General features: G+C 26.5%; 1 protein-coding gene across 1 annotated transcript; it reads left to right on the forward strand.

Annotated features, from left to right (window-relative positions):
* Nucleotides 1-453: 453 nt before the first annotated feature.
* Nucleotides 454-10,287, forward strand: LOC135961778 (lysosomal-associated transmembrane protein 4A). Its single transcript, XM_065513368.1, has 5 exons — nt 454-605; nt 806-1,006; nt 8,290-8,476; nt 8,548-8,686; nt 8,767-10,287. Exons 2-5 carry the CDS (start codon nt 887-889, stop codon nt 9,536-9,538), a joined length of 1,218 nt encoding a protein of 405 aa, XP_065369440.1. The 5' UTR covers nt 454-605; nt 806-886; the 3' UTR covers nt 9,539-10,287.
* The last annotated feature ends 321 nt before the right edge of the window (nt 10,288-10,608 follow it).

Raw genomic sequence — 10,608 nt, forward strand, 5'->3', positions numbered from 1 at the left:
AACAATTTCCAAAAAAAAATGTTTGAACGTATTTTCTTATGATTCTACATTATATTATTGTTGTGTCATATTATTTTTGAAGGTAACAGTAAATTCAATAATTAAAATTTAACGTTTTTCTTATTTCTTATTAAATTAACACAAACTTGGCATCACTTTTATCAACGCTTTCTTTTTCCCACAGTACCATTTCTAATGCTACCAATTCTCAGTGGATTATTTCAAGGAAAACTTAAAAGGAGACGAAAAACAAAACAAACAAAAAATCGTAAATAAAAACCATATATATAATTCCATTATCTTTGCAATTATAAAGAAATACCCTGCATAACTACAATTCATAAAACAATTTCTCTAAAAGAAACAAATAAATTTAAATAATTCTGTTATTTAATATGCCAAAAATTACAAATAACTAAAATACTTTTTTCACCCGCTAAATTGGTAACAAAATCGCTAAATTACCCTCACTGGTGGCAGTTTTTGTCTGTATTGCGTTTTATTATTTCACGAAAGAATCACGTAGCAAAAGCTTTCATTTGGTGTAAAAATCTGTAAAAAATTAATAAATATTACAAGTTTTTGCTTAATATTATTATAAAAAGGTATATATTCCTTATTAATTCATAATCAATAAAGAAAAGTAACTAAAAATAGAGAAATTAAAGTAATAATCAAAAAAATTTCACCATCTATTGTGTCAATTTTTCTTGTGTATTCATCTTTTGTGTGATGTGTTTTTGATAAAAAAAAGCAAAGTGAATAACTAAAAAATATATAAATTTTCTAAAACATTCCTTTACAGCAAAAGTTAAAGCAGTGTGTGGTTGAGTGTTTAAATAACCAGGAGTACATTCCTATTACAATTTACAAGCCGGTCTTGGCAATGCTAAGGATCCGTCTAAAAATGGGTCCTCATCAGCAGTTACAGCGCAGCAAGGAGTGGACATGTTGTTTTGGCCTACATGTTCACACCGCCACCATTATGATTGGCCTTTGGCATTTGGTAAGCTATTTTAATCAACAAATATACAAACTTCTCTGTGTATATGAGAAAACGAGAAGAAAAAAAAAACGATTTGGGAAGAAAGGGCATTTTGGCCATTAGACCATTAGAAATATTACACTAGTAGTTATATTTCTGTATGTATATATAAGGTTATTATTAAAAGGATAATAGGAGAACTTTATTTTATTATTATTGTAGGTATATAGTATGTTTTTTGCAGTCGAGGTTTTTGTGTTTGTGTAATTTTGGTCTATTTCTATACGTGGCCTTGTTCAGGGTCATTATAGAGTTTGTTATTATTGTTGCTGTTGTTGTTGTTGCTGCTATTGGGTGGTTTGAGATGTTTCTTGCATTTCAATTTACGTAGATTGAATATTTTTTTTATTGTATATTAATCTCTTATTACTACCGTGTATAGTTTTTTGTTGTTGCTTTTTATGGTTTTGTCAATTTATATTATTTTGTTTTTGTTTAATCGAGGTCTTTTTTATTTAAATCGTGACTCAGTTTGTTGTTTTTTTTTTAACAAAATCTAGCTTTACTTGTGTAAACAATTTTTTAATCAGCAAAATTTGTTTATAAAGAAATATTAAATTTCGGGAAAAAACACTTTCTAAAAATAGAAAGGGGATTTTGAGTTTTCTATAATAATTTTATATAGAAACAGAATTGAAATATATTTTTGTATGGAATTTTCCAAAAAGATTTCATAAAAATATTTTTATTTCATTATTTTGTTACATATTAATAAAAAAAAACATTATATTGTATCCTTCACCTTGAGGTAAAATATAATGGTTGATTTCAACATCTGTATGTTGAAATCAACATTCCGAAGCCCCCAAATAAATTATATAGGTACTTAATTGATAAATAAATATATCCTATATAGTACCGCTTAGGTTGCTATTTAAATTCGGGAAAATCGGTCCAAAAATGGCTGAGATAAAAGCTAAAAATCTCTACTATTTCGATTTTTTACCTATTTTTGATATATGGGGGATTTCACGTCAAGTGGACCAACTTTCAAAATCGATGTCTTCCGATCGGGATGAAATTTGCACCAATTGGATAGTAATTAGGACACAATTTTACAACAAGATCGGTAAAGAACTCTCGGAGTTAGAGGGGTCAAAATTTTGGCCAAACATGTGATTTTTCTCATCCATGTAACTTATTACCTATTGTTCTTAGAAACATGTGTCCCAAATAGTTTAGATAGCTATTTATTGATTCTTTCGATAAAAAATAAAAAAATTTTAATATTTTTTTTCCGAAATAAAAAACTTTTTACTTTTTTTTTTAAATAAATCTTAGATATTTTCCTTGAGAACCTATTTGGTCGCTTAGTGGGATGCGAGTTCGATATCTATTAAAAAAATGTTTTGTAACTCAAAACATGCATTTTTTGAGTTTTTTTGCAAAATCAAAAACTTTGTTGACTTTTTTTCGAAATGGGCCCTCTTTTTATTTTTTTGCTCAACAGAAAGCTCAAATATTTTCCTTGAAGACCTGTTTAGTCGCTTAGTGGGATGCGAGTGGGATATCTATCAAAATAAATGTTTTGTAACTCAAAATATGCAATTTTTAATTTTTTTTTTGCAAAATCTAACTTTTTTTAAAATGGGCACTTTTTTTAATTTTTGTTTGGAAAAAAAGTTCGATTTTGCCAAAAAAAAAAAATCAAAAATTGTATATCATACCGATCGGAAGATGTCGATTTTAAAAGTTGGTTCACTTAACGTGAAATCCCCCATATATCTGTAGACAAATGGATGTCTAATAGGCATTTCAAACGATGTATTGGTAATATGAATTAAAAATACGGAATTTTGTAATAAAATTATCTTTTATTTCGCAATATTTGTAGAATATAAATTTATATAAAGTATTTGCCATTGTTTGCTATGACTTTTTTCACCTTTCTAAGAACGAATCAAGTCATTTTCCAATCAAGAAAAATTAATATTTTTTAAAAACCATATTTATTCTTTACAACATTTTGTACAAGTGAAATACTCTGTTTATTTCAATTTACATGGAATTAGTTATTATTTTTCAAAATATCTTATTAGTTTCTAAGAAAACCCCACTAAAATCAATCAATTGTGAAACGCTGCTTTTTTCAAACCACATGATTTTGTATGCTTTACTTTTGTTTAACTGGTTTCAATTTTCAATTCGTTTCCCATCATCTGATTTGTTGACAGTTTATGTTAATTTATTAAAATCAACTTCCGTTTTTAGCTGAATTGACAATTTGGCGTGCTAAATATACAAATAAAAAAAGTATTATATTTCTCTTAAAATAATAATAAAGCATACGATTTGTTTGCTTACAAATGCATTTCAATTTCAATATAAAAGCAAAAGTAACCAGATTTTATATAAAATTCACATATTATATGCCTAGATGCTTTTTTTTTTAAAAAAAAAGAAGAATAATAAACCTAAAGAAACGTTGTCTTGCATATATTTAATAGATTTTGTGTTAATATACATTTATGGTATATTTCCTAGCTCTTTAATAATTCTGTGAGGGTGGAAAAATTTCTTTTTTTTAATCTGTAGTATCTAATATAATAGTTGTAAACTTTTTCTTGTAATTTTCAAGGTTTTTGTTTAAACAATTGTTGGTGTTTTCTTTTGCAATATATATGTATGTTAGAATGTAAATATACTTTGGAAATTTAAATAATTAATAGAGAAAATTGCCAACAATTTGCAGTAGAAACAAAGTATAATCAAGATAATAATAATACAACTTAAGTATCATGTAGTTGCAGTGTAATGCACAACACCTACTAATAAATGTGACCAACTTTTAGTACAATTTTTTTTCAAATTTAATTCTAAGTTAATTTTTTTTTCATTAAAGTTTTTTACTCATAAAAGTTTTATAAACTTTTTTTATAAATTTAATAATTGTTTCTGAATATGGGAGTTTATTTGCTTATTTTGCTGCACAAATTAGTTTTGCTTTCATTACATACAGCTGGTCTCATTTTGTGGTAAAAAGCACTATTGAAGTGTCATGTTTTTTGTTGTGTTCATGAAATTCCTGACATGAAATCAATATTTGTATTATACATACATATATATTTTAGTTTAATTAAAACAAAATGACTTAATACATTTTCATAAAAAACACCTTAAAAAATGATAATGAATTAATTAAAAACAAACAAAAAATTGCTTGTCAATAAACTTGCAGGTGTTTTTTTTGGAATTGTTTTGTTTTTGTTTTGAATAATATTTTGGTTATAAAATTTATAAATAAAATGTGTTTAAATTCTGTTATATATATTTTGTTAAATAAGAATTTAATAGAATAAATTTTATTTCTGTATGAAACAAATTTGAAAACATGTATTTTGTAGCAAAATATTCATTTTGTTTTTAATTATTTAATTTAGTACTTTTTTGAAAAGTATTAAACATGGGAATTTTCTTCAAAATAGAACTAAATGGGATACTTTCTTCAAAAATGTACTAAATATGGTACTTAGATTAAATAAGTATTAAATTGTTAAAAACATTTACTTTTTTGTCAAAGTACTAAATATTAGATTTTTTGAAAAAATACTAAATGTGGAATTTTTTTTTAACTAGTACTTAATGTCTAAAAAAAGATACTTTTTCGTTAAAGTACTAAATATTAAATACTAAATTAAATAATAAATAAGTACCAAACGTGAAATTTTCTTATGCACTTTCTTTAAAAAAGTATTAAATATGAAAACATTTTAAAAGTGTACTACATAAAGTACTTTCTTTAAAAAAGTACTAAATATTAGGTTTTTTGAAAAAGTACTAAATGTGAAATTTTCTTCAAAACTAGTGATAAATGTAGTACTTTCATTAAATAAGTAATAAATTGCTAAAAAAATACTTTCTTGTTAAAGTACTAAATATTAGCTTTTTTGAAAAAGTACTAAATGTGGGATTTTCTTTAACTTGTACTTAATGTTGTACTTTCATTAAATAAGTATTAAATGTCTATTAAATTCGTTAAAGTACTAAATATTAAATACTAAATTAAATAATAAAAAAAGTACTAAACGTGAAATTGTCTTAGGCACTTTCTATTAAATATGAAAACATTTTAAAAGTGTACTACATAAAGTACTTTCTTCAAAAAAGTACTAAATATTAGGTTTTTTTTTGAAAAAGTACTAAATGTGAAATTTTCTTCAAAACTAGTTATAAATGTAGTAGCTTCATTAAATAATTATTAAATTGCTAAAAAAATACTTTCTTTTAAAGTACTAAATATTAGCTTTCTTGAAAAAGTACTTAATATGGAAATTCCTCCAAAACCAGTACTAAATGTGTTTATTTCATTAAATAAGTATTAAATTTATAAAAAAATTACTTTCTTGTAAAAGTACTAAATGTGTAATTTTCTTCAAAACCGGTACTAAATATGGTACTTTTTTTCAATAAGTATTAAATTGCTAAATAATTTACTTTCTTATAAAAATACTAAATATTAGGTTTTTTTGAAAAGGTAATAAACATGGAATTTTCTTCAGAATTATAGTTAATAGTATATTTTTTTTGAAAAAAGTACTAAATATGGCACTTTCTTAAAATAAGTACGAATTACGGCATTTACTTGAAAAAATTACCAAATGCATTTTAAGAGAAAATTAGTAAATAAAGTAATTTTTCAAAAGGTACTAATTAACAGTCATATTACTTGAATTATTGTACAATATACAAATTTATATTGTTACGTTTTTATACCCTTCACCATCGTGAGAAAGTTTGTCATTCCGTTTGTAATTTCCACAACTTAATTTTCCGACCCTATAAAGAATATACCAGTGGTGGCCACCAATTTAAGACAAATACTTGAATTTTTTTCATCAACTGAATTTTAAGTGCGATAGAGCCAAAATAAAAGGACCTCTAAGGGTATGAAATTTATTATTAATGTTTCTAGTCTCTGAAAATTGTTTGGAAAAATCGGTAAAACATATATGGACATAGATATGTGGAAATGCGTTGACCCACCTCAGCGAATATCTGCTGTTAATAACATGATATGACCGAAACTAATGGAACTAAAAATACGAAATTTGTTCCGAATATTTTATAATAATAAAAATATAATGATATAAATGTGAGAAAATATGTTTATTTAAAAAAAAAATTTTTTGGTCAAGTTGTAGAAAAATTTTATGTGTTCGTGGTGAATATGTATGGATTCACACAGTCGAATAAAACACACTTGTGTGTTAAAACAGTCCTCATGCATACATATTTGTGGAAATATTTGAAAAAATAATTGACAATCACGTGGAATTTAGCAAACAATTTTTGTCTTAAATTCCTGGCCACCACTGTATATATTCTGGATCATTATATATAGCGGAGTCGATAAGGCAATGTTCGTCTGTCTGTCTGTTGAAATCAACTTTCCGAAGCCCCCAAATAACTTACATACACGATTCATACATCAATATCTCCGGAATTCTTCCGGCTCGGTTGCTATTTAAAATCCAGAAAATCGGTTCACCATTGGCTAGATATAAGGAAAAAATCAGGACAACCTCGATTTTTGACCTATATCTAGATTACTAAGTCATTAATATAGACAATATGGATATCCAATAACAGATATTTCAAAGACCTTTGCAACGGCGTATAAGACCATAGTAAGTTGGACAATGTATCAAAATCGGAAAAAATATTTTTTAAACCGAGTTTTTTTTCACCAAAAGTTTTTTTTCGCTAAATATTAAAAAAATGAAAAAAAAATTTAATTTAAAAAAAAAAAATTTAAATTTAAAAAATGTAAAAAAATAATTCGAAAACTTTTTTTTTTCCAAAAAATTAAAAAAAACAACTTAGGAAAAAAAAAAAAATTTAGTTTACCTAAAAATATTTGAAATTATTAGATATAAGATTCGGCACAGCCGAATATAGCTCTCTTACTTGTTACCTTTTAAAAATGGTGGTTTACTGTCTTTAAATAATCCATATTAATTTAATTGAAAATAAAAGCGATCAGTAGTTTAAAATTTGTAACAACTATTTATTTAAATTTACACAATAATTTAAATATTCAAACACACTTCAGTTGATGTTAAATCTAACAGCGCTTATTATAAAGTGACGGGTTCCAACTTGCTGTTACTTTTGATATATGTACACAGTGCCATCTTCTAGAAGTTTCATGAATTATCTTAGCGACAAAGCCTTAATGTTAATGTTAGCTGCTTTAACAGTTAATGTTGTCGGCACTATGCTGATAAGTAGAAGTATCCACTTATAATAATGTACACAAAACATGATGGATGTGGAAACCAGAGATATTGATAATGGAATTTCGTAACAATGTTCAATAATTTCAGATAAGAAAATGAATAAAAAAAAAATTGATTTTAAATAATAGTGATATTTGAACCGATCTTAATATCAGAATTTCAATAATTTTGAGTTTTTTGAAAAAATAAATTTGGTGAGGATTTGTGCCCATTATGGGAATTGGATATGATACTATATAGAAATGGTAGTCCAAGGGTCACTGAGTGGAATTTTAGTATTGGGACATCTGAAATAATTTTGGGATTCCAATAAATTTGAGTTTTTTTTTTAAATAAATCTGGAGAGGATTTGTGGTCATTAGGAAAAGTCCTAGGATATGACACTATATCAAAATGTGGTTAATGGTATACAAATCAGCGATAGAATTTCATTATATTCACTTAAAACCAAATCTTTTGAATTTGAAAATCTGCATTTCATTTATTATTATGCTAATTTATGCAATTAGTTTAATGCAAGTTAGCAACTAACTAAACATAATTGTAAACTTTCCCTAGTGGAAATTTACACTCTCACAAAAAAGTTTGTTAGACACTTAACATTTTTCCTTTTCTGTTTATTGTTAACACTTAAATAATTGATTTTTCTATTTTATTTACTTAAATTTATTACATTTGTTTCACCACCGTCTTCTCAAAATATACGTAAAATATTACACGTTTCTTTTATTTAAACATATGCATTTGCAAAATGATATAAAACATATTAATTGACGTATGTTTTCTTTGAAAATTTGAGTACTAATAATGACTAAAATAAACTCTCTGAGGTGATCATTGCTTATAATGATAACGTGACAATTCTTTCCGTTACAATTATTTACGAAATAACGTATGTTAATTAATTTGAAAATTAATATGAAAATCATTTAGCACATTTAGACCAACTAATATTTAATGAAATTTTAACACATTATTTTTCTCTTGTTTGATGTCATTTTATAGTTTCTAAACATTTTGGCTTTAAGTTTATTGGCCGTTATTATGCGTAATCCGCATATGATGGAAGAATTGGAAAATAGCTATGACTATAATGTGGATCTGAATGCACCGGCCTTGCCCACACCCTTAAGCAAAGTTGATCCACCCTATGCGTATCGTGACCATTCTTTGAACTATCGTAAACAATATCGTAAGTTTTATTCTTTATTAACAAATAATATAAATAATTGTTTTTTCTTTTTTTTAAATACAAACCAAAAGAAAACTATGATATGGGTGGTTTAGTGTGTACTTGCATGATAGCCATTACTATGATGATGATTTATGGCGCCATTAAGGGTAAACCTTCTCATCTCTTACCCTTCTTCTGTCTGCAATTGTTTGATTTTGCCATTACCACGTAAGTTTTATATTTGTTTATTAATTAGAAATAATACATATGTAAATATTTATTTTCGTTTTTTTTTTTCATTTTATTAGATTAACTGCGGCCGGCTATTTGTGTTATCTACAAGCCATACACCGTTTAATTGATGAATCTCACCGTTTGCCCTGGCGTGAAAAGCTTTTGGAATTGTCTCCCGAAGAATTGGTTATAGTGGTTTTAATCGTTTTCGTTTGTATTGTATTCCTTAAGGCCTATGCCATTGGCATTGTCTGGCGTTGTTACAAGTACTTGACTTTGCGTCAACAAAGCATGCGTACTTTGTTGCCTTTAGGCATACCCGATTTAACAGCCACCAATTTGGGTGCCGAAGAGCGAGCTTATTCCACCCTATTACCCAATTATGATGAGGCCGTGGCTCAGTATATGAAACAGGCTCCACCTCCATCCTACCAAGTGGCCATGTCTAATTATCCAATTCAGGAGGAGGATAATAATCTGCCTGGTTCAGTGGTGGTCCAGGAAGAAGATAATAATAATGATTCTTCGAATAACAACAATACAGTTCATATTAACAACAATACACCACCCATGAGACGTAATGAAAACACTGCTGGTTCCCAGGCAACCGAAGAAATGGGGGCAGTTGGTGGCGCTGCTGCAGCTGCTGCTGCTACTACGGCTAATGACAATGAAGAAGCTTTGGTACCACCTCCTTCATACAATGAAGTTATTATTGAGCCGGTTTTACCCTCTCCAGAGGTAACTACTAGAGGTGATGCTGCTGTTGGGGCTGCTAATAATAACTCTTCATCAGTGGCTACAACTAATATTGCTCAACCTAATAGTAACGAAAGTCAAGCTTAAAATGTATTTTAAGTCATCAGACATCCATGTTTTTCAAAGGTAATTTTTTATGGGGGGTTTGTGTTGCAGAAATTAAGGAGGGTTGTTGTGTTTTGTTGGGAAGATAAAGGGGGGAGTTTTATGTATATAAAACAAAATTATTTTGTTATAAATGATGGCATGAATTATTATTCTTATCTCTATTAACAGCAAAAGCTTAACATGGAACTTAATTTTAAAAATTTTCCGTTAAAATTTTAACTATAATAAATGCTGTAGTTACACATAAGTAGTAGCAATTTTATTTTTAAAATTTAATATTTTTTTTCAAATTAGGCAGCTTTTTGAAATTTAGTTCTTTATTTTTATGGGAAATATCTTTAGAAAAAATATTTAGGTCTTGAAATTTTCAACAATTTTGTTTATATATTTGATTCATTTATTGATTAAAACATATTATAGTACTTTTCCCATAATGTATTAAGATAGGTACTTTTTACAGATAGGTACTTCAGTACTTGGTAATTTTTGAGAAAATGTGAAATATGGTGTTTTCTCCAAATAAAACTATGCATGTTTTTAAAAAAGTACTAAGTACATTAATTTGGTACTTTTTTTAAATAAGTGCTAAATGGTATTTTCTTGGTACTTTCTTAAAAATCACTAAAAAGTACCCTTTTGTATCGGAAATCAATATAGACCTTTCTTCAAAAAAGTACTTTTTTAATAAAGTACTAAACGTGAAATTTTCTTCAAAAACGAGTTTTCTCCAAAAAATTTTTTTTAAAAACCATTTATTTCTTAAAAAACGTATTAAAGGTACTAAATAATGTATTTTTTGAAAATGTATAAATATGGTACTTTTTTGAAAACTGTAAAAATATGATATTTAATTAAAAAGTACTAAATATGGAACATTTTTAAAAAAGCATTTAATATGATACTTTCTTTAAATAAGTATTAAAAGGTACTTTCTTTAAACAAGTACCAAAAGGTACTTTCTTTAAATAAGTACCAAAAGGTAATTTATTTACATAAGTACTAAAAGGTACTTTATTTAAATAAATACCAAAAGGTACTTTATTTAAATA

This window comes from Calliphora vicina, chromosome 5 (assembly GCF_958450345.1).
Source record: "Calliphora vicina chromosome 5, idCalVici1.1, whole genome shotgun sequence".
NCBI classification, from domain to species: Eukaryota; Metazoa; Arthropoda; class Insecta; order Diptera; family Calliphoridae; genus Calliphora; species Calliphora vicina.

What these genes read in the sequence shown, in the direction of transcription:
- LOC135961778 (XM_065513368.1), top strand. Translation starts at nt 887, where the DNA reads ATGCTAAGGATCCGTCTAAAAATGGGTCCTCATCAGCAGTTACAGCGC. An exon ending in TGATTGGCCTTTGGCATTTG is followed by an intron (nt 1,007 to 8,289) that starts GTAAGCTATTTT and finishes GTCATTTTATAG; the next exon opens with TTTCTAAACATTTTGGCTTT. An exon ending in TTTGATTTTGCCATTACCAC is followed by an intron (nt 8,687 to 8,766) that starts GTAAGTTTTATA and finishes TCATTTTATTAG; the next exon opens with ATTAACTGCGGCCGGCTATT.